Source organism: Budorcas taxicolor, chromosome 10 (genome assembly GCF_023091745.1).
Source record: "Budorcas taxicolor isolate Tak-1 chromosome 10, Takin1.1, whole genome shotgun sequence".
In the NCBI taxonomy this organism is placed as follows: domain Eukaryota; kingdom Metazoa; phylum Chordata; class Mammalia; order Artiodactyla; family Bovidae; genus Budorcas; species Budorcas taxicolor.
Genome location: NC_068919.1, coordinates 57536829 through 57562097, shown reverse-complemented (window position 1 = coordinate 57562097; position 25269 = coordinate 57536829). Strand labels below are relative to the sequence as shown.

The 25269-nt window shown below is 41.3% G+C and overlaps 1 protein-coding gene across 1 annotated transcript; it reads right to left on the bottom strand.

Moving 5' to 3' along the window:
- Positions 1–241: 241 nt before the first annotated feature.
- LOC128054322 (aromatase-like) lies at positions 242–25269 on the bottom strand. The gene is given in 10 exon segments (XM_052646940.1): positions 242–490; positions 1673–1914; positions 3037–3199; positions 3631–3711; positions 3713–3749; positions 7351–7462; positions 10037–10213; positions 13602–13756; positions 22427–22577; positions 25125–25269. Coding segments are annotated over 10 exon segments (1512 nt in total).

The window sequence follows — 25269 nt, the reverse complement described above, 5'->3', positions numbered from 1 at the left end:
TTAGGGCTGCCGTTTCCGGTACAAACTCTTGGCCTCTATTTTCTCTTGCAGTCTGCTGTCTGGTTTGGATCTGGTCAGATGAACCGTGTCTCCTGGCTAGCTGACAACCCACAGGAGGTAAGCCTATAAAATGGCACAGACCATGGTTGTTCATGTGAGGAGGACCACCTGGCAAAGATGGGTGGTTCCCATGTGGAATTCTGTTGAGCAGTGCTCTGGGGCAGGGACTGACCAAACTTCTTTAGCGCTCGAGGCACTTGTCTGAATTTCTCGGGATGAAAATCATTTCCAGCCGGTCGCTGGTCTCGTCTGGATGCAAGGATAAGTCATTTTTCTTCTGCATCTTCTCAACACACCGACCTTGCAAAGTCTGCACGTGGAAGCGTCTCAGAAGGGTGACCAGGATGACCTTCATCATCACCATGGCGATGTACTTTCCCGCACAGGCCCGGGGCCCAAAGCCAAATGGCTGAAAGTACCTGTAAGGAACCTGGGAAAGAGATCAGACATTAGCCAGAGTAGTAAAGCCGAGAGTCATGCACCTCCATTTGATTCACCCTGAAACCACAGTCAGTCAGAATGCTCGGTTTTGGTGATTTAGCCATACTGCTTCTTCACAGACAGGAGTGGCTATGACTCAGATAAGACTTTCTCCTTCCAGTTTGATTCACCCTTTGTGATACAGACACAACCTCAACAATCCCTAGTTACGTTTTCATGTAAAGCACCCGGCTAGCTCTGTGGGAAGGCCACATCTTTACTACTGTTCTGCCAGTCACTGAGGCAAAGACTGTTGTTGTGCCAGGCCATATAACCTGATGACAAGGACAAATTTAGGCAAAAGTGTGGATTCCTGTCCTTTTAATGCCAAGAATCTAAATATTTTTTGTTATACAAATATTTAAAGGGACACACCTCTCTGTCTTGTCCCCATTTGGACTTACATATTGTCTGGCACTTGAAGGATACTTAGTAAGTTATTTTCGACCAATTGGCAACATGGTATGGGTTGCTAATATACAAGTACAGTGAATTAGAGAACTGGTTTAACTAAGATCATATCTCTTCCCATATGGAAATTGAAAAATGGGGTATGCAATGAACTATATGGATAATTCAGATTCAAAAAGAATCATTGCCTAGAATCTGACATATCAGAGGGAGAATCTCCAATACATCTCAATTAAGAACAAGGTGGGAGTTCTTCTAATTACCAAGTCCTGTTTAGAATAGAGACTAGTACTTGTGGGGCCATTTGAAGAACCAAAGACAGACTGTAAAAACCAAATCATTTCTTCTGATTTGATTTCCATCTAATCATCATAGATGATGCTTCAGCTGAATCTACATGATGACAAGGTGATAAGTTTAAGTGGAAAAGTGGGTTGGTTAAACAAACTTCACCTCATTTTAGGCAAATTAAGGGCCTGAATTGTTCATACTTTGATCTTGTGTGCCCTCCATGAAGACATTTCCAAGAGCTGGAGAGCCAGCCTCCTTGGCTTGAGGACAGAACTGATGGGCATGTTCTAGCCGGGGGAAATGTGTTCTCTCCTGGTGAGGCTGGAGGGGATGAGTAAATAGAATCAAATGTACAAATACAGAAACAGAGGGGATTTAACATTTGATGCTTTCAAGGGTGGCACACTCAGTTTTAAGGAAGGACTCTTACATTCTTGGCAAAGTTTTCAAGAGTAAATTCATTAGGCTTTGAGAAAAACTCGAGTCTGTGCATTCTTCCAAGATTCAGGATAATGTTAGTCCCCCTTTTCACTGGGTAGCCATCAGTGACATCATCCTCTAAGGCTTTGCGCATGACTAGGTCCATGACAGGCTGGTATTGCATACTCTCATTAATAAATTTTTCTACCACAGTTAGCTTTTGAATATCATCACTCTTTATTTTTCTTTCACCTGTGGAAGCAGACAAAAAGGACAAAGAAGGTCATGCTAATTTCAGTGTTGTTATAGGTCAGTTTGAAAAAATATATATATATAATTATAATATATTAATATGCTCTGGTCCACCAAGTCTTATGAAAAGTCAGATTTAAAGTCAATTATCTTAACATCTGAGGGATGTCATTGAGACATCTGGACTTGTGGAAAAATAAGGCCAGATAACACTGGACCCACATCTCCTCATGGCAGCCATTGGCTGAAGCTGAATGGCTGAGGAGCTCTACAGAGAATCTCCTCTCTGAAGCATCATGAAGACCTACCCAGTCTGCTTCAAACATTTATCAGCTACCTCTGTGGTTCTTGAGCTTAGTCCCCTACTCTCAATTCTGGAAGACGTTAATTCTTTAGTCAAAGAGAGATGGTGAGTTTAATCATGTTCAAGGAAATGTTCTTTTCTGGTATCCTGTGCAGTCATCTGTCAGAAAATATCTCTGATTGTCCCTTCTCCCCATCTTATTAAGGACAACCTGATGCAACAGAGTGGCAAAAACCCTGTCTCCCCACCACACAAAAAGGGGTCCTCAGATTAGTCCCAGGTGAGCTGGGAATTGGTGGACACCTCCACAGTCTCAGATTGTTTGGCTCCATACTGGTCAGAGAGGCTCAATTTATCTTCAGAATTGGCAAAACTTTAAAGCATTCTCAAATGGGATATCACTTCTGCAGAATGAAAAGCAACCCAGGGTCCCGAGGCAGCTCTGCTTTTGTACAGCTACTCTATTCAGGAGAAGTCTCACTTGATCAGAGAACTCTACCAACCCAGCCCCTCAATAGTGACTCCCCCTGGGGAATGGGGACAAGAGTGTAGATAAGAGTAGGAGGGATCAAGGGATATTACATTCTACTTTATAAATCTCTCCATTATTTGATTTCTTTCCAACCAGCATGTGTTTTTCTTATATCAGAAAAACACTGATACCTGTCTGGCATAATGAAAATATGACACAATGACTTGCTCCATTATTCTCTGGGTAGGTTCTAGAAAGGTTTTGACATAAGACTATTAGGAGACAGAAACTGATATTCAGAAGGAATTGGTTTCTAATCTCTATTATCTGTTTGATGAATTCTTACCAACAACAGTCTGGATTCCCTTCATTACTGCCTCTTCAACCTGGGGATGTGTTGCAGTGAGAAACAGCACAAAGAACACAGAGACAGGCATAGTGTCTGGTGCTGTGATTATCATTTCCAGTATGCACTGGTTTACATTCTGTCATGTCAGTTCACCACGTTTCTGAACAATGGAAAGGGGGAGACATATTGGGAAAGTGAAAAAAAGGTCAGAACAGGAAGCAAAGTGGCACTCAAAGATCAATCACCTCAATAAAATGAAGTCATAGGGATTATGTGTCGTTTGGATTGATGATAGACTTCTGCATTAACAACCTTCAGTCTAAAGCTGAACAATTTAACCAAAGATGTCTGTGTGTTTAGTGTCTTTGGACTCCTTGGTTTTCATATTTTGTGTTGTGCAAACACAGATGTTTCAGACTTAAAGTCTTACCTGATTGTCCAATAGTAGACTATTGGATTGGACATGATAGATACTGGAACAGATACTCAAGAGCAAAAACATGCAACAATTGATAGGGAATTTTTAGACACCTATACAGAAATAGTAACACACATATATTGTGAGGGATTATGGCTGGTGTAGGTCTGTACCTCAGCCAGAATCAACTCAGTGGCAAAATCCATAGAGTCTTCCAGTTTCTCTGCTATGAAAATACTGTGTCTTTTTTTTTTTTTCTATCAGAGTTTCTATTTCATCTTTCAAATCTTTGCTGGAAAAATCACAGGAAATATTACCTACTTTTACACAGACATCTAGATAAACAAATTCAATTGCCATTTAAAATTTGCTTAATTGAAGTCATTAGTGTTTATGAATAACTGAGTTTATACTTAATTCTTTGCAAATATCCTTAAATTATATATGTTATATCAAGTTAAGGAACCAGAGTTAGCCAATATATCTCAGCACTGCTAGTAAAATCAAGATTGTAATGTGTGGTTAAGGGTTGAAAACTGGTACCAAAATGCTAAATCCAATTATGTTTCCTGATATTTGATTGGGCCAGCACTGTGCTTAAATTAAACATCAGATCCCAAAGCTAGTGAATGCCATTGGTAGGAGCATGCATACCCCAGTCTGCCATAGGCACTTCCATTTTCTTTATCTCATATCCACTTAGGCCACTTTTATCTGCATAACCCCAAAGATGATTAAATGTGAGGTTCCTCTTCTACACAGGAATTATTCCTCTTGATATTTATCTCACACCTTGAAGTTTCTGCCTCAACTATTCTGACTAAATAGTTGTTGAATGAATGACTAGTTACATCAATAGGCTTCTGCATTTTGAGAGTGTGGTGGATGGTGAAACACCTTGGAGAAGAGTCAAGGTTCTGGCCCAGGTTGTTGTCCTTCCACATAACCTACTTTTAGTCTCTGAGGTGTATGTCTCTTTTAAAGTGAAGAGATCAGACTAGATAAACATTAAGGCCGTCTTGAGATCTCTATTCTGCTAGTCTTGTCTTTAAGTATATGCATTCATGTATAATTGTATTGTTCCCCAGTTTCAGGGAATACTATTCTGTATTAGGTTAAATGTACACTAAATCTTTCTTTCAAATTCTTATTGACACATTTGCCTACACATTTAAACACTCAATTGACCTAAGTAGCCTCTATGTTTACTCCAGTTTAGCAGAAGAAAGGGAATATTCTTTAATATTCTTCCTACTTTTAAATTTTCTCCTTTTCTTTTTTTTTTTTTTTGGTTTCTCAGGGAAGATATTTAAACATTGAGAGATATTCTTCAGGAGAGTAATTTAATGTGTCATTCCAAATAAGGATGTTTACTATTGTGTATGTCTGTGCATATGCTTACAGACACACATTCACACATCATTCCAAATATATAGCAGGGATATATTCACATTCATTTATTTATCTACCCAGCCATTTGTTCAGCAAATATTTGTTGAGTGTCTCCTATATTCACTCAATGGTGGTCTAGAATGTTCATAACATTACTTACCTAAGCAGTGGTCCCCAAATGTCTGGAATGTACTGAAATGCCCTTAGACTTTGAATTCATAGAGAAAGTTTTGATAGAGTTGAATCCATTTCTAAGTATCTGCTTCCTCCCTGTGCCAGACTCAGGGGCCTGTGAATATCCATTGGGATTCCTCCTATTCAGATTAGAAGTTGCTCCTAATTAAATGTATGTATTAGAACTTGTATGTCATTAAAAACTAGGAAAATTGAGTTTAGTGATAGTTTTCAGAAAATACAAACTCTCTGACTTACAAACTTATAAGAATGTGTCTATTGGAACTCTGAATGTATTTTGTACAAGATAATTGTGGCTAGGTTCCTAGTCTAGGCCACAAACACCTCCAGTGTATTCTGAGACTGAAAAAACCTTACACTTAACAAAATAAAAAGTACAAAATGATACTTTTGTAATACTGGGAATTCAAAGAGGGAAAAATATGAAATTGGATATCTAGGGATGGAAGTAGATGTCCCAGAATCCTTTCCATAAATATATATATTTTTAAAGTGTTGGCATGATTAAGACAAGTACTATATGATCTCACTTATATGTTGGATCTTAAAAGAAAAGCAAAAATCCCAAGCTATTTGTTAAAAAAAGAGATTGGTGATTGCCATGGATGCTGCCTGTAGTTTGGGTGTGAAATGGGTGAAGGGGGTCAAAGGTACAAACTTCCTTTCAGTTATATGATTGATAGGTCATGGGGATGTAATATACAGCATGGTAATTACAATTAACATGCTGTTTGCATATTTAAAAGTTGCTAAGAGAGTAAATCTTAAAAGTGCTCATTCAAGGAAAAAATTTTATAACTATGTGCGGTGAAAGATGTTAACTAGATTGTGATGAATATTTCTCAGTATATTCATATATTGAATCATTCTGTATACCTGAAAGTAACATAATGTTATGTGTCAATTATGCCCCAACAATAAATGTATTGGTATTATTGAAAAGGCATGAGGGGATGGAGATTAAAAGATTTCTCTAGGCCTTTAATGCTTTAGATCAGAGAAGATATTACCTAGTTCGCGAACTATTGGCAAATTTATATAGAGAGGGAATGTTGCTGAGCTAATTTCAAAGAAGACAAAGAAAACTGTTATACATTCTCATGCAGTAAGTTTCTATGGGCCTGCTGACCATAGTGAAGCTAAATTAATGTAGCTGTGGTTCAATATGATTTTTCAAACCACCACACAGTCTGACCACAGTGAAGAGATGAATCACTGACCTTCTTGATTCAAGTCACAGTAAGCTCTGGTTGAAGTAAAGAGAAGTGTTTAAAGGACCACGTGTCCAAATCATCCACCTGCTACTCATTGACCACTTGAGAACGTGTAAGAGCAACATGAAACTGACTTTCTGGACACTAATATTATTGAATTTCAAAATGTGCAAACATGATGAAGTTAGCTCTTCAAGTTTAGGAACTTAAGGCACTGGAAAATTTAAGGTACTCTGGACATCTGGGGAAGATATGAACAGAGGGATGGAGAGAGATAACATGTCTACTGCCTACTATGTGTCATGCTCTGGGTTGATTGCCCTACATAGAGGATCTAATTAACCTACTACCTCCATGGAAAGTAGGCTATAATTTGTTTTAAAGAACTTCCCAAGACCATTTGGTTACCAAGTGGTAGAGACAGGATACAAATCAGGTCTGTCTACTTCTAGATCCCCTGGGCTTTCCTCTGGTTGTTAGAAGTGGCTCATTTAGTGGCTGGCTACTCACACTCTTAAAACCCAGTAACTATCCAATAGGCCATTAGGCATCTGTACAGTCTTCTGCTAGGGTAATCTGAGACCAAAGCAAACCCAATAATGACAATTTTAGGATCCCCCCAAATATAAGATACATAAACAAACAAACAAGACATCTTATAAACATTCATCATGAAAAAATTTTGTGAGTATTGTCATTTCCTCCAAGTTGAATTAAGTAAAATTCATTCAGAAGCAGCACAACAATAAAATGATTTGGTTTTCATTTCTTCAGACATGCATAGATAATTCTGACAAATAATAATGATAGCTTCAGTCAACCCTTCTCTTCAACTCAAAACACACTTCAGTGTTCTAGGTCCAGAGATGGGGCTCTCAGCCTCCAAGGTGAAAAGCACCCCTGGGCCAAAGGCTACCTTTTCCTCTGTGGTCTGGTCACACGGGCCTGAAGAGCTGTAAGAAGTGCTTCACCAGCATCTTAGTCAACAGATCTCTGTGGTTTTGGGGACAAGAAAACTTACAGAGGCCAGCAATAGCTAAGACCCAACACCAATCAGTCTTATCAATAATTATTCTAAAATGTGGTACTTACACAGACTTCTCATGCTTCCTGCATAGCTGAGAAAGCTTAAAGATGTCCGGTTTGAGAAGGAGAGCTTGCCATGCATCAAAATAACCCTGGATTTTAACCATGAGGGTGCTTTCTGGAAAACCAGAAAAAGGTCAGAGCATGTGAGCAAAAATATGAGTCCAAGAAGGATACGCTGATGAGAGAAGATCCCTGTAGACTCTCCTAGCAACTTGGACTCTAAGCAGGACAAGGTTCTGCTTTCAGTGGGTGTTTCAGCCACATGAATGTCATCAAACAAATCAACACTAATTTATCCTACTCGTTTATCAGAGATATTTATAGTTTTCAAGTTTGTGTTAGGGACACAGCTTAGAATTTCATATCCTTCTGCTAGACTGAGCCTTCAACACCTTCTGTTTTCCAGACCATGGAAAATAAGAAGTAATTAAAACTGTTATGGCCTCAATTCTGGCACCTGGCATGGCAAAAAGCCTTCCCATTCTGTTGTTTATATTTCAGTCCAGTGTGTAGAATTCATCTTGGAAACTTCAATGCCTTGTCCTGTGTCTTGTGCAGCCAGCTCATTAATGGGTATTTTTGAATTAAATTGAATACCAGAGAAAAGGTAACTACTTATTTTTTCAGATTATACACATGGGAAGGGAAGAGACATAAGCAGATGCAGAATCTGTGGTTCATAGAAATGAAGGTTGCCCAACACCATACAGCCAGTGTGGCTGGCAGCCCCGAGGCTGCAGCCCAGTCCTATCTGACCTCAGGGCCGTGTCCTTTCCTATTGGTTCACTGGGTCCCTCAGGCCCATTGAGAGTTTAACAAGGACCTTGTGAGCAGGGGGAAATACATATAACTCTGTATGGATTAGGCAGGTTCTTAGCCACACAGTCTGCATCCATAAGTTAACAGCTGTACAATGCATTTTACTTTACCCCTTCTATGAATCAAGGCTAGTGGGGAACCAAGAAGAAGGGACTTCTAAAATAGGTAGCTGTCAATCCTTAGGAGAGATGTGTGTGGCAAGAAAAGTACCTTGAGAGTCCCTATCTGAAAGGAGATCCAGGCAAGAGGCTGTGACTAAAGTCCTCAGAGCATATGGGGCTCCCATCCTGATGTCAGTCAGACAGGGGTCCCATGACTCTTGTAAGGAATAATTAAAGAGCAGGGGAGAGGAGGTGAGGAGACTGGAGAATAAAAAGGGAGGGCTTTTCACTTGTTTGCTTGCCCAAATGTAGTTGATCAGGGAGTAGGTGTGATAGCTCAGCTGGTGTGGGTGAGAATGAAAATCATGCCTTGTTCTTATGCCTGTGATGTTCTTCCCTCAGATCTGCAGGGGGTTCAGGGCTACACTTCATCTGGGACTTTGTTAAGATGCCCATTCCAAATCAGAGGGTCAGAGGCCTTTCTGACCACCTTCCCTCTCCACAGTAGTCTCGGCCTCTCTCCAACCACCCCATTCACTTTATAGCCCTTTACCCTACTTTTTTTTCAAGACACTTATTTTTGCCTAAAATATTACTAGATAGTTAACTTGTTTACTGTCCATATGTCCACTGGGATGTAAACTCTTTGAAGGCAAGGACTTTATCTAGTTCACTACTCTAACCCCAGAACCTAAGCCTGCCATATAATAGGCAATCAATAAATATTAGCTGAAAGAACATATGAATCAGTGAACACTGCTAGAAATCAAATCAGGAGAAATTACATTAAGCTGACAACAGCAGGATGGAATGAATCCACATGATTGATATTTGTTCTTTTGTTGGTTAGAGTTGCATATATGTGTTTAATGATTTTTTTCTGTAGTGTAGTGAAGAAAGCATCTTCTTAAGTGAAATATCTTTCCAGTGTTGTTATACATGTTAAATCACAAACTTTATGTGAAGCAACTTTTTATACTGCTTTCACATGCTGCTGCTGCTGCTGCTAAGTCACTTCAGTCGTGTCCGACTCTGTGAGACCCCATAGACAGCAGCCCACCAGGCTCCTCCGTCCATGGGATTTTCCAGGCAAGAGTACTGGAGTGGGGTGCCATTGCCTTCTCCGGCTTTCACATAGTAGATACTAATTTAATGATAGTTATCATCATTTCCAGCAGCAGCAGCAGTACCCTTATCATCATATAGATAGAGTCAAAGTTTTCATACTTAGTGACTTTGAGGGAGAGGTGTGTTTGTCCATTTATGTGATGTGTGTATGTGTGTGCACGTGCATGTGTGTGTGTATGGAGAGATAGAATGTTTCTTTGTGTATGTATGTGTATATACACATGTATATGTGTATGTGTGTGTGTGTATATATATCTATATTTTGGCCAAAAGAATGGCCAAAAGGTGTGTAATGGTTAAATACATAGGTTTGGTGATTAGATGTATTTATGACCAAATGAAATGATTGGAAACTTAAGTTTCTAATCTGAAACATAATAGATATGTTTGGGTAGAATCATCCTATTTCCTAGAGCAATGAGGAGAGATACAAAAGAAATAGAAAATGGCCCCCACTATGGATTTTTATGATCTTATAAGTGAGGAAGGCAGACATACCAAGAAAACACTTTAGGTATACTTGGAAAGATTTAAAGAAGAGCAGTGTACAAAAGAGTATTATCTTTCCATGAGTTCATTATCCTTTTCATGCCCTGTTTAAAGGGCTGAATGTCAAGTCATGAGAATGAAAACTTCAGTACCATCCAAGGGGATCCCCAGGAAGAGCATGTTAGAGGTGTTCAGCATGTTGTGCCACATGAGGGTCAACACGTCCACATAGCCCAAGTCATTGCAGACCTCCTCCAACCTGTCCAGATGCTTGGTGATGGAATCAGCACAGGTGGTCACCATGCGCACCAGGCCAGGGCCGGACAAAGCTGAAGGGGACAACATCAGAGTGAGCTACCTCCAACTCCAGGGCACACAAGCAATCAGGCAATTTTGGCTTTTTATGTTTGGAGCTTAACTGACCACAGATTTTTATTAAATGAGTGGAAATTTTCATCTTTAAATTTTCTTCTATATTCTAATTGTCTAGTATCCAGTATCATGTTTTTTTTAATCACTTTTATTTTTTATTTTTATTTTATTTATTTTTTTACTTTACTTTACAATACTGTATTGGTTTTGCCATACATCAACATGAATCCACCGCGGGTGTACGCATGTTCCCCATCCTGAACCCCCCTCCCACCTCCCTCCCCATACCATCTCTCTGGGTCATCCCAGTGCACCAGCCCCAAGCATCCTGTATCCTGCATCGAACCTAGACTGGCAATTCGTTTCTTACATGATATTATACATGTTTCAGTGCCATTCTCCCAAATCATCCCACCCTCTCCCTCTCCCACAGAGTCCAAAAGACTGTTCTATACATCTGTGTCTCTTTTGCTGTCTTGCATGCAGGGTTATCATTACCATCTTTCTAAATTCCATATATATATATATGTTAGTACACTGTATTGGTATTTTTCTTTCTGGCTTACTTCACTCTGTATAATCGGCTCCAATTTCATCTACCTCATTAGAACTGATTCAAATGTATTCTTTTTAATGGCTGAGTAATACTCCCTTGTGTATATGTACCACAGCTTTCTTATCCATTCATCTGCTGATGGACATCTAGGTTGCTTCCATGTCCTGGCTATTATAAACAGTGCTGTGATGAACATTGGGGTACACGTGTCTCTTTCAATTCTGGTTTCCTTGGTGTGTATGCCCAGCAGTGGGATTGCTGGGTCATTAGGCAGTTCTTCAACATAGTTCTGGAAGTTTTGGCCACGGCAATCAGAACAGAAAAAGAAATAAAAGGAATCCAAATTGGAAAAGAAGAAGTAAAACTCTCACTGTTTGCAGATGACATGACCCTCATCATAGAAAAACATAGAAAAAACAAGAGACTTCCAGAAAAACATCTACTTCTGCTTCATTGACTATTCTAAATTCTTTGATTGTGTGGATCACAACAAACTGTGGAAAATTCTTAAAGAGATGGGAATACCAGACCATCTTATCTGCCTCCTGAGAAATCTGTTCACAGGTCAAGAAACAACAGTCAGAACCGGACATGGAACAACAAACTGGTTCCAAATTGGGAAAGGAGGATGTCAAGGCTGTATATTGTCACCCTGCTTATTTAACTTCTATGCAGAGTATATCATGCAAAATACCAGGCTGGAAGAAGCACAAGCTGAAAGCAAAATTGCCAGGAGAATATGAAAAACCTCAAAGATGCAGATGACACCACCCTTATGGCAGAAAGTGAAGAGGAACTAAAGAGCCTCTTGATGAAAGTAAAAGAGGAGAGAGAAAAAGCTGGCTTTTAAAACTTAATATTCAATAAACTAAAATCATGGCACCCAATTGCATCGCTTCATGGTAAACAGATGGGGAAACAATGGAAACAGTAACAGACTTTATTTTCTTAGGTTTCAAAATCACTGCAGATGGTGGCTGCAGCCATGAAATTAAAAGACACTTGCTCCTAGGAAGGAAAGCTATGACAAACCTAGAGAACATATTAAAAAGCAGAGACATTACTTTGCCTACAAAGGTGTGTCTAGTCAAAGCTATGGTTTTTTCAGTGGTCATGTATGGATGTGAGAGTTGGGCCATAAAGAAAACTGAGTGCCAAATAATTGATGCTTTTGAACTGTGGTGTTGGAGAAGACTCTTGAGAGTCTCTTGGACTGCAAGGAGATCCAACCAGTCCATCCTAAAGGCATCAATCCTGAATATTCATTGGAAGGACTGATGCTGAAGCTGAAGCTCCAATATTTTGGCTATCTGATGTGAAGGGCCACTCACTGGAAAAGACCCTGATGCTGGGAAAGATTGAAGGCAGAAAGAGGACATCAGAGGATGAGATGACTGGATGGCATCACTGACTCAATGGACATAAGTTTGAGCAAGCTCCAGGAGTTGGTGATGGACAGGGAAGCCTGGCGTGCTGCAGTCCATTAGGTTGCAAAGAGTTGGACATGACTGAGTGACTGAACTGAAGTGAACTGACCCACATCTGACTTTTGACTCTTAAAACTGTAAGATAAGGAATGTGTAGTTTGAAGCCAAAGACTTCAATTTCAGCAGGGTATAGTAAAGAGATAAATCACTAAATAAGAATATTTGGAATCTAGTTTCTGCTCTTCCATATCTGGCTGTGTTGCCTGGGAGAAAGTCACTAGCTCTCTAGAAATGTATTTACTTAAGTATGAAATTCAGAGGCTGAAAGAGATAATGCCCCCCTTTTCAGTTCTAAAATTCTCTAAGTTATTTGCAAATTGCTTTCTGTTAAAATATCTGGGATGTCAGCCAATGGTTCAGCAAACATGTTGCTCTGTTAAATCAACTATATGGCTGACACACTAAATTATTAATTGAAGTGACATTAAGTGTATAGAGAGCCAATTCTTTTTCACATCCATAAGGTCAATGTAAAAACAGGAAGAACCAAATTGAAGGGGTTAAAGTGTAGGCTCTGAGGTTTTCTTCTGTGCTACCTTTTATTAATGGTGGAAACTGAGCATGGTACTTAACTTCTTTATGCCTCAGTTTTCTCATTTGCAAAATGTAGGTGATATTTACCACATGGAGTCGCTGTGGGATTAAGGCATCCAGTGTTTAAAACAGTGCCTATTACAGAGTACATGTGTAATGAATGCTGTGCTATGCTCAGTCGCTTCAGTCATTTCGAACTCTGTGACCCTATAGCCCTCCAGGCTCCTCTGTCCCTGGGGATTCTCCAGGCAAGAATACTGGAGTGGGTTGTCATGCCCTCTTCCAGGGCATCTTCCTGACCCAGGGATTGAGCCTGTGTTTTCTGCATTGTCAGGCAGGTTCTTTACACTACTAGCACCACCTGGGAAACCCGTAATGAATGCTGCTGCTGCTGCTAAGTCGCTTCAGTCATGTCCGACTCTGTGCGACCCCATAGACAGCAGCCCACCAGGCTCCGCTGTCCCTGGGATTCTCCAGGCAAGAACACTGGAGTGGGTTGCCATTTCCTTCTCCAATGCATGAAAGTGAAAAGTGAAAGTGAAGTCACTGAGTTGTGTCCAACTCTTAGCGACTCCATGGACTGCAGCCCACCAGGCTCCTCCGTCCATGGGATTTTCTAGGCAAGAGTACTGGAGTGGGGTGCCATTGCCTTCTCCAGTAATGAATGCTAGCTCTTACTATTTCATAACTGTGAAGCAGCAGAAGTTAATGATTTCATAAGGCATAGTCATAGACAAAAAAGCAGAATTTAGCCAGATACCTGAATACCTTTCATAAAGTAAGTTCTGACAGCTTTCCAGATAACTGGATGATTGTTAAATATGATGCATTTCTCATGCATGCCGATGAACTGCAAGCCAAGTTTGCTGCCAAATCGAGATGTATAATGATTATGCTTCATTACGTGGAACACACTCGAGGACCTAAAGAGAGAGCAAACCTTGGGGTTACTTGTTAACGGTCAGGAGAACTCAGTGTGATGAGTTTGCTGAGCTGGTGTCTCTCGTAGAAAATGCCTGTTGATCTAAATTCAGTGCACAATTTCTAGTATTCAGATTAAATGAGCACCTCCTTCTCTGTGTTAGTAAAAGAACCTCCTTCTCTGGTTTAAGCATGTCTACCTACTAGCTCTCTGAGCATTACTGAAGATAACAAACAATACACACACAGAGTTATTTGTTATTTGCCCTTCTCTAATAGCTAGTCTCTAAAATATTACCCACTAATGTGGTCAAAGCTGCAAGGCTGTAAGAAAGTGCATCCTCCACACCACGATGTTTCTAGGAGCCTCCAGCCCTGAGGCAGCCCCACTCCAGACAGTGCCCTTCTCCTTGCTCCCCACCCCCTACCCCCAAGACCCCCCTCCCCGCATAAAGGAGCCTCAGAATTGGGAGATGCTGGAATAATTGAAATCTCATCTCTTTAGTCTGGAAGCAGCAGTTCTGCCTTGTACCACTGATTCCTCAGAGTCTCTAATCAGGCCTGGCCCTTCCGGGGGTATCATTCTGGGACTGAAGGCTATACCTTGGTACCTCTGCCCTGAGCTTGGCTGACTTGGGTGGGCCTGGAAGCCTCGTGTGGTGGTGACAGTTGTTCTCCTGGAGCTCTGCATCCATCATGAATCACCAAGGTCTTCAGGGTCACAGAGTTCTCCCAAGACATAGGATATATTGAGCCATTAGATAGCCCTTGATGTGGCATCCGTGGGACTTTGCCAACAGCCCAGGCTTCCTTGAGCTTCCCAGTTCTTCTTCCACTATTGTGCCTTTTATCCTCACTCACATACCCAACTCTAGAGAGCCCTGGACTGGGCTTCAGAGCAACTAGGAAGGTGGAGGCAACTCTTCCCCACTCATCTCCTCCTCCAGGACTTGTTTCCTGCTCCCAATCCCAGTCTAATTTGGGCACAATAAGCGAGGAGCATTATAGACTGTTGTAAATTCCTAGCTGAAGACAAACTGGGGCTTCCATGTGTGCAGAGAATATTGTCTTCTTAGGACAGTGGTACAGAATTCTTCTACAGAGAGCCTCACTTTGTTGAGATTTTTTTTATTAAGACTGCTTATAAGTTAGGGTACAGCATTGGCAAGAAAAATCAACCATTTAAATAATTTACAATTGAGAGGATAAAGGATAACAGGATAGTTCTCTTTAGTATAAAATGTAGAGTAGCTTTATTTATTCCATTGTGTATTTAATACTGACATAAATCCAGATACTTCTATTTGTATTCCAGGAAATTAATATGATTGATACACAGATAGAATTTTGCCCTATGTACAGACATCATGCCATAGAAAGGACTGAACTTATTAATTGATAGATTTCAGAATTCTAGCTATTCTTACCATCCCCTCCCTCACTCTATAATCAAAGCAGCAAGTAAGTCATTTGTATACTCTTACTTCACAAATTAGGATCAACAAATTTTAAGTTCTTAGAGGACAAACAATACTATTGTTCTACTCTGACATTTAGAGCTTTTGGGTATATCATAAAACACATTGGTGTGTCCAAATGTTTTGATGAATTCTGTCCAGTTAAAAACTTCAGCCCACAGGGAGCCAAAACCAGCACTCTGTGACAACCTAGAGGGATGGGATGGGATGGAGTTGGAGGGAGCTGCAGGAGGGAGGGGACATATTTACACCTATGACTGATTCTTATTGATGGATGGCAGAAACCAACACAGTAATGTAAGGCAATTATCCTCCAATTAAACATTTGTTGTCGTTTATCTAAATCATGTCTGACTCTTGTGACCCCATGTACTGTAGTCTGCCAGGCTCCTCTGTCCATGGAATTCTCCAGGCAAGAATAGTGGAGTGGGTTGCCATTTCCTTCCCCAGGGGATTTTCCCGAGCCAGGAATCGAACCCAGGTCTCCTGCATTGCAGGCAGATTTTCTTAACCAACTAAGCTACAAGGGAAGCCAATTAAAAATAAATTAATTAAAAACAAATACAAAAACTTCAACCCAACTTAATGTTAGCTAATAAAGAGCTAACGATTAAATCAATTGTCCACCAGGGGGCGCCAATATCTCAGAGACAAATCGGAGTCAGAGGCTCTGACTTGGCAGAGAACAAAGTAGGCAAGACAGAAATGATATACACTTCTTTAGGGTTTAAAATAAATAGGTTGGCTTTCTCTAACTGGAGTAGATCAGGAAAATGATGAAGGGAATGTTGGTGAGGAGCTAAGGACACCAGCCCAGAGCTCTCCTGACATTCAGGAGAACTGTAGAGACCGCCTTCCCCCAGTTGGGGCCAGCCTGTAACAGCAGGTGAGGGAGATATTACACTGACTGACTGAGAAGAGATCAAAGAATCCACAAGCTCAGAATGGATAGTGGACAGTGTGAGATGCCTGGTCCCCGGAGTCATTATCCTTCTTGAAACACGACTGAAGTCAAAAGCCATCTCCAAAGATGGCAAACCTATTGTCTCTTCAAAATAAAAAGTAACCAGGAAGTTAGTGTCGGTAGTAAAGAGAAGCCACCCTCATTTCTGAGTTTAAAGAACTCACAGACCGGTGGTGAGGTTCAAGATAGATGAGTACTAAAAATATGGGGAGACAATCAATGGAACAACTGGTACCAAACATTCCAAAACACTTGCTTCCTGTAGGCCTGTTCTGTGCCTGTCACTCACACTCCATCAGCCCTACCACGTTTTCCCTATCCCTTGCCCTCTAATATTCTTACCCAGTTCTGATACTGAGGTCACTGCAAGAGAAAGTGAATATTAAAAGAGAGACCTGACTGCACCCATCCCAAGCTGATCAGAGTTAGTATCCACAGTATGAGACCACCTTCCCCAGTCTCCTGATGCGATGGAGTATGAAGTGCATAGGATTAAACAGGAAAGTATTCTTACAAAGTAGCCTGAATCGAGCTGAGCCTAATAGACCTGGTGTTCAGTTTATAAGCAATACCGGGAATAGAGAGTATGTTCAATGACATCGTAATGAGACAATGAAAGAAGTATGAAATGTGGGATATCTTGTAAGACAACTGACATGGTCTCTTCAGAAGGTTAAGGTCAGTGGGCAAAAAGTAGGGCAATCGTTCTTAAAACTTTCCTGTTCATTTGAACTTTTCTTACTAGAAAGTTAGAAAAGTATCTCTTGTCTATAAATAAAGTCTCTCCCTTTCATGCATCCTCAACCCCCTTGACCCTCTGCTTAATTTGTCCTAGTTGCCTTGTAAAAACTCACCCCTGATTAAAGCCAACTCTTAGTTAAGTCTGTGGTTGCACATGACAGCTGAATGGGGCTGGAGAAAAGGCTATTGATGCATGTGGATATGGGCTTCCTAGGTGATCAGTGGTAAAGGATTTGCCAGTGTAAAGTGGTAAAGTGGTAAAGTCTCCTGCCTGCCAATGTAGGAGCCACAGGAAGTGTGGGTTCAATCCCTGGGTTAGGAATGAACTAATCTCTCTGTTAGTTCATCCCTTTTTACTGGGGATGAACTTCCATGTCCCTCTTCAAGGCCAATTCCACATGTCACTCCTTTGTCATTTCAGCCGGCACACTCCTCCTTTCTGCTGCGTCAATGGTTTTCCTCTGTGACTCATCGTTCCCACGAAAGCACACATGTCATAGTATCTTGTATCTTAGCAAACAAAAAGACTTGGACCAAATACCCCTTTCAACCTTATTCTATTTCTCTGCCTCCTTTAGGGCAAACTCCTTGAATAGTTTGTACCTGCCACCTCCAGTTCTTCTCTCCCCATTCTCCACAGTGGTCACATTTTGCCCCCAGAATGCCACTGAAACTCCCCTTGTCAAGGTCACCCTTAACCTCCCTGGTGCTAAATGCAATGCTCACATCTCTGTCTAGTCTTGTGGCACTATCTGGATACTTGACAGTTCATTTATGAAGACCTACAAGACCTTTTAGAACTAACACCCAAAAAAGATGTCCTTTTCATTATAGGGGACTGGAATGCAAAAGTAGGAAGTCAAGAAACACCTGGAGTAACAGGCACATTTGGCCTTGGAATGTGGAATGAAGCAGGGCAAAGACTAATAGAGTCTTGCCAAGAAAATGCACTGGTCATAGCAAACACCCTCTTCCAACAACATAAGAGAAGACTCTACACATGGACATCACCAGATGGTCAACACCGAAATCAGATTGATTATATTCTCTGCAGCAAAAGATGGAGAAGCTCTATACAGTCAACAAAAACAAGGCCAGGAGCTGACTGTGGCTCAGATCATGAACTCCTTATTACCAAATTCAGACTCAAATTGAAGAAAGCAGGGAAAACTGCTAGACCATTCAGGTATGACCTAAATCACATCCCTTATGATTATACAGTGGAAGTGAGAAATAGATTTAAGGGCCTAGATCTGATAGATAGAGTGCCTGAGGAACTATGGAATGAGGTTCGTGACACTGTACAGGAGACAGGGATCCAGACCATCCCCATGGAAAAGAAATGCAAAAAAGCAAAATGGCTGTCTGGGGAGGCCTACAAATAGCTGTGAAAAGAAGAGAAGCGAAAAGCAAAGGAGAAAAGGAAAGATATAAGCATCTGAATGCAGAGTTCCAAAGAATAGCAAGAGATAAGAAGGCCTTCTTCAGTGACCAATGCAAAGAAATAGAGGAAAAGAACAGAATGGGAAAGACTAGAGATCTGTTCAAGAAAATTAGAGATACCAAGGGAACATTTCATGCCAAGATGGGCTCGATAAAGGACAGAAATGGTATCGACCTAACAGAAGCAGAAGATATTAAAAAGAGGTGGCAAGAATACATGGAAGGACTATACAAAAAAGATCTTCACGACCCAGATAATCATGATGATGTGATCACTAATCTAGAGCCAGACATCTTGGAATATGAAGTCAAGTGGGCCTTAGAAAGCATCACTATGAACAAAGCTAGTGGAGGTGATGGAATTCCAGTGGAGCTGTTTCAAATCCTGAAAGATGATGCTGTGAAAGTGCTGCACTCAATATGCCAGCAAATTTGGAAAACTCAGCAGTGGCCACAGGACTGGAAAAGGTCAGTTTTCATTCCAATCCCAAAGAAAGGCAATGCCAAAGAACGCTCAAACTACCGCACAATTACACTCATCTCCCACGCTAGTAAAGTAATGCTCAAAATTCTCCAAGCCAGGCTTCAGCAATACGTGAACTATGAACTTCCTGATGTTCAAGCTGGTTTTAGAAAAGGCAGAGGAACCAGAGATCAAATTGCCAACATCCACTGGATCATGGAAAAAGCAAGAGAGTTCCAGAAAAACATCTATTTCTGCTTTATTGACTATGCCAAAGCCTTTGACTGTGTGGATCACAATAAACTGTGGAAAATTCTGAAAGAGATGGGAATCCCAGACCACCTAACCTGCCTCTTGAGAAATCTGTATGCAGGTCAGGAAGCAACAGTTCGAACTGGACATGGAACAACAGACTGGTTCCAAATAGGAAAAGGAGTACGTCAAGGCTGTATACTGTCACCCTGCTTATAACTTCTATGCAGAGTACACCATGAGAAACACTGGACTGGAAGAAACACAAGCTGGAATCAAGATTCCCAGGAGAAATATCAATAACCTCAGATATGCAGATGACACCACCCTTATGGCAGAAAGTGAAGAGGAGCTAAAAAGCCTCTTGATGAAAGTGAAAGAGGAGAGCGAGAAAGTTGGCTTAAAGCTCAACATTCAGAAAACGAAGCTCATGGCATCCGGTCCCATCACTTCATGGGAAATAGATGGGCAAACAGTGGAAACAGTGTCAGACTTTCTTTTTTTGGGCTCCAAAATCACTGCAGATGGTGACTGCAGCCATGAAACTAAAAGATGCTTACTCCTTGGAAGAAAAGTTATGACCAACCTAGACAGTATATTCAAAAGCAGAGACATTACTTTGCCGACTAAGGTCTGTCTAGTCAAGGCTATGGTTTTTCCTGTGGTCATGTATGGATGTGAGAGTTGGACTGTGAAGAAGGCTGAGCACCGAAGAATTGATGCTTTTGAACTGTGGTGTTGGAGAAGACTCTTGAGAGTCCTTTGGACTGCAAGGAGATCCAACCAGTCCATTCTGAAGGAGATCAGCCCTGGGATTTCTTTGGAAGGAATGATGCTAAAGCTGAAACTCCAGTACTTTGGCCACCTCATGGGAAGAGTTGACTCATTGGAAAAGACTCTGATGCTGGGAGGGATTGGGGGCAGGAGAAGAAGGGGACGACCGAGGATGAGATGGCTGGATGGCATCACGGATTCGATGGACGTGAGTCTGGGTGATCTCCGGGAGATGGTGATGGACAGGGAGGCGTGGTGTGCTGTGATTCATGGGGTCGCAAAGAGTTGGACACGACTGAGCGACTGAACTGAACTGAACTGACAGTTCCATCCTCCCTGACACGCATTCCTCACCTTTCTTTCAGACCACCACACCCTCCTGGTTTTCCCTTTCCTGTTTGGCTCTCCTCCTCAGCTCCTTTGCTAGTTTGTGAGTACAGTGGAAGGTCTGAATGATCAGAACCTCCTTCTTAATATCCCATTCAGTGGTACTAGGCAAGTCAAGTCAACATATCTGAAATGGAATCCTGATTTTTCCCCATCCGAAAGATGTTCCACCCACCTCGTCTTACTATACAGCACATATCTACCTGGTAATAGTGTGGGCTACCATCCTGGTTTGCCTGAAACTATCTGAGTTTTACTATAAAAATCCCACAACATGGGGATAAATTTATGCACTATTAAAACAGATATATAAACACTATAACGATAGATAGTATTTAGACTGGTAGCAGATGGGCCAATTTGACCCCAGTTAGTGTATTAAGTGCTATTCCCTTATTGATGCTACCCACATTCTTCCTTATGATATTCTTGCAAACACCAATATATACTTATGGCATGAAATGTCTATGGCCCCTCATTATTTACAGCACCCCTGCCTGGGGTGCACACTTTACCTACAGATGATCAGATGCCCTCCCCCTGCTGCCCCACGCTGCTCAGGCAGAAGCCTAGCAGCCCTGGTGCCTGACATCTCCCCACCCAAAGTTCTGCAGCCCTCACCACTTCAGAACTAAGCTGAATTGAAAAGTTGGGCCATAATCTTGGCACAGTTGTAATGATGACAGATATCAAACTTTCAGAAGAGAAAAGGCCTGGCATATTATTCAAAGAAAAAGCTCTCTGGGGTCCAGTGGGATCTCTTCAAGAGGTACAGGAAGTTCTGGGAGGATCTGAAGAGCAGCGAGGGAAGGAGATGGGGACAAACACGTCCTATTCCTGTGGGGAGCTCAGCCCTTAACAACAAAATCGAGCGGCTCAGAGGCAATTATAGAGAACACAGAGACTCCAACCAGAGAAAAGCCTGTGAGGACAGGACAGGGCAAGAACTGGGAGAGCAGGGATGGAGCTGGGCGCAGGCAGATGGCTGTTGTCTGTGTCCTCAGTGTGAAGTAAGCACCTGACAGTTTTGGGGATGGTAAGGTCACTTTCCTGTAAGGTGCAGACTGGTCAGATGCCACGTGCTGTGATGAGCATCCTATTTCAGGAATTGCCGGTGAGGTTCCTGGGCATTTATCTGGGGATCTGAGTATCTACTGTCTGCGAGCTATGTCTGTCCTGGTCATCTGGTCATTTCTCAGGTGCTTCATTCTTCCCTCCAGGTCTAGTCTTGCAGCTCCACCACCTGACCTAGACTTTGGGGGAAAAATTAGACAAATCCACTTCAACCTGCTTCAGTATCTCCCCATACTGAAGGGAAAAGCCCTCTGTCCTGGAAGCTTCTTACCTCCTCTCCTCCCTCCAGCTCTGCAGCATGCTGCAATCACTTGGGGACCTCTAAAATCTACTGATGACTGGGTTCCTTCCCCACTGGAGACTGTAAAAGTTGGGTTTATAGCCAGGGCTGTGGGGTTTTGAATAGAAGCCAGGGTAAGAAGCACTGCCTTAGTTCTTGAGCTGCAGGTGTCCTCCTTGACTTAAGTAATAAAAAGATATCTTTAGCAATAGACATCAAAATATCAAAATGAGTTTGTTTTTTAATACGAAAAACCCCAGACTTGATTTTTAAATATATCCCCAATTATTAACAGTCTTCCGTTCAGTTCAGTTCAGTTGCTCAGTCGTGTCCGACTCTTTGTGACCCCATGAATTGCAGCACACCAGGCCTCCCTGTCCATCACCAATTCCCAGAGTTCACTCAGATTCACGTCCATTGAGTCAGTGATGCCATCCAGCCATCTCATCCTCTGTCGTCCCCTTCTTCTCCTGCCCCCGATCCCTCCCAGCATCAGAGTCTTTTCCAATGAGTCAACTCTTCGCATGAGGTGGCCAAAGTACTGGAGTTTCAGCTTTAGCATCAGTCCTTCCAAAAAAGTCCCAGGGCTGATCTCCTGAATGGACTGGTTGGATCTCCTTGCAGTCCAAGGGACTCTCAAGAGTCTTCTCCAACACCACAGTTCAAACGCGTCAATTCTTCGGTGCTCAGCCTTCTTCACAGTCCAACTCTCACATCCATACATGACTACTGGAAAAAGCATAGCCTTGACTAGACGGACCTTAGTCGGCAAAGTAATGTCTCTGCTTTTGAATATGCTATCTAGGTTGGTCTCGCTTGCTAATAATGAGGGTTTCCTCTCCACATACCCAGACTCTCATGAATTCTCCATACATCTTGTTGTAGTAATTTCAGAAACTGCCAATCCCCATCCAGAGAAACCTGCTGTAGGAAATGAGGGGCCCAATTCCCAGAAAGTAGCTGAGACCTAGGAAAGTCATCAGATCACAATCAGTATTTCAGCACCACTCAAAAGAGCAATTGCTTAAGATACTGCTGTTCTTGTTCCTATAAATCCAAATGTCCTTTTACATCTTCTGATGTATGTAGGTGAGTCACACACACAAAATAATTAAAACAACAACACAAGTTAACATGAGGCTCTTCATAGCTCTATGAATGAAAAGTAGTTCAGATTCTATACCATACCACCTCCTTTTGATCTTAATAATTTCAGTCTGAATGGACTGTAATAGATGTCTACTCGACTCTTGCTGTGTTAAATGGTATCAGTGGTGTCAGATACAAATCAATCAGTCCCTCCGAGAATAGGAATGAAAATGAGGACAAGTGACCAGCTGACAGATTTGTGTGGCTGCCGAGTTTTGTCTGGAAACTTTGGATTTGAAAGCACCAGTGAATGGAATGGGTAGGTTTGAATTAATTTGTGGTTTTGGTGTCATCTTTTTAACTGTGAGAAATATGGTCTGCAAAGACAGTGTCCAAACAAAAGGCATCCATTTCTGTTTTTTGGGGTTTTTTCCAGAAAGGTTTTGGTTTAAGAAGAGAATCGTAAGTTAAACCTCATTAGACAAAATAAAACGAAGCATTGAGTAACGAGGCAGTGGGTCTGATCAGTGTCTCGACCAGAGTCTGAGTCTGGTGACATGGTTTTTCTGAAGAGCAGTGGCCCTCATACCCTTGCTGATGTAGATGGTGATAGAATGGTAAAGAGTGTGAATCTGGTGAGCAGCCAGGGGATTTGCTGTTGCTTATATCAGAGAACAAGCCTGGTAGCTTGATTTCAGGGGTGATGGTGAAAAGTTAATCAAAAGCTTGTTGAAAAGATTTTAGGAGTCCTATTGTAAGGTAATAACATTTGTATATCTTACTCCTGAATTCCATTCTGTTGGTGACTTAGTCTTGGGGCCAAAACTTACTCAACTGTCTGAGACAGTACAATGATGGTAATTTAGATAAGTTTTTGTGTGAATTATTTAAAGTGGATGTCAAAGCCCAAATCTGATAAACAAGATTTATTACTTAACTTTGAAGTAGCTGAAGTAATGTGGAAAAGTCGGTCAGGGTTTTCTTTTTGCCCTTAAAATGGAAAGTCTTTGTTAATGTCTATATAACAAAAACAAGTTTGGGAGTCTTAGGTCAAGAAGTCTTAATCTTATTATTGTTCTAATAACACTATGAGCAGTTGACTGATAGAATTTTTTACTGGACTGGGGACACATGCCTGCTATGAGGAATTTTCCCTGAAAACTACAAAACAGTCTGATATTTCTGAGAATTCTGTTAATCCAATTGTGTAGAGTGGTGGGGTTTCTATTAGAATTATCTGGATAATTATATGCTTTTAAAAAATTTTTTATTTTTTAAAATTAATTATTTTAATTGGAGGCTAATTACTTTACAATATTGTAGTGGTTTTTGTCATACATTGACATGAATCAGCCACGAGTGCACATGTGTTCCCCATCCAGAACTCCGCTCCCACCTCCCTCCCGTCTCATCCCAGTGCACCAGCCCTGAGCACCCTGTCTCATGCATTGAGCCTGCACATGTGATCTGCTTCACATATGATAACGTACACATTTCAACACTACCCTCTCAAATCATCCCACCCTTCCCCTCCCACAGAGTCCAAAAGACTGTTCTTTACATCTGTGTCTCTTTTGCTGTCTCGCATGTAGGGTCATCGTTACCATCTTTCTAAATTCCATATATATGTGTTAGTATACTGTATTGGTGTTTTTCTTCACTCTTTACTTCACTCTGTATATTAGGCTCCAGTTTCATCTACCTCATTGGAACTGATTCAAATGCATTCTTTTTCATGGCTGAGTAATATTCCATTGTGTATATGTACCACAGCTTTCTTATCCATTCATCTGCCGATTGATCCACAGAGCTTGTTGAAGATTCTTTCAGGGTGTGATGTTTCAAAGGATCCACAGTCCACAGTGGTTGCCATTTTTCTTCCACTGTCCAAGGCCTATCTAGCCCTTATGGTAGCCCCACCATCACCACCACACCCAAGAATAAAAGAAACTAAAGGGTGGGATGACAAGAAGGAATAAGTTCAAGAAGGGAGAGAGTGGAAGGCAAGGATGAGGCAAAGTGGGAGGGAGACAGGACAAAAGGCATTCCAGAGGCATTTTGACCTTCAAAGCAAAGGTGGAATGAATTTGAATCAGAAGAGCAATCCTGGAATTTTACCTTGTTTTATTCCATCTTAAACTTATTTTAAAGGATACTTCTACCAAGTATATTTTACCAAAACAAAATGCAAACTAGAAGGGATTATCTAAGATATTTTTAATGCTTTTACTTAACATGTACATAACATGTACATACATGTGATGATTGTTGTAGAAATACTCACCTGAGTTCATTTGCTAATATATTGTGGCTTCAACCATATCCTCAGGTTTACTCTTTGTCATTTTCAAAATTGTTTTACCCTCATGGACCAAAACCCCAAGAAAACATTCTCCTTAGATATAGAACTAAATGGCTATAATACCTGGTATTGAGGCTGTGTTTTTAGAGTTCCAAACAAACAGAAGAAAGCCAGTGAGCAGCAGGATTGCAATGCTGGCAACAGTCACACCCTTGGCCACCATGCCGGTGACATCATACTGCACTGAGTTCAGCACTTCCAAAACCAT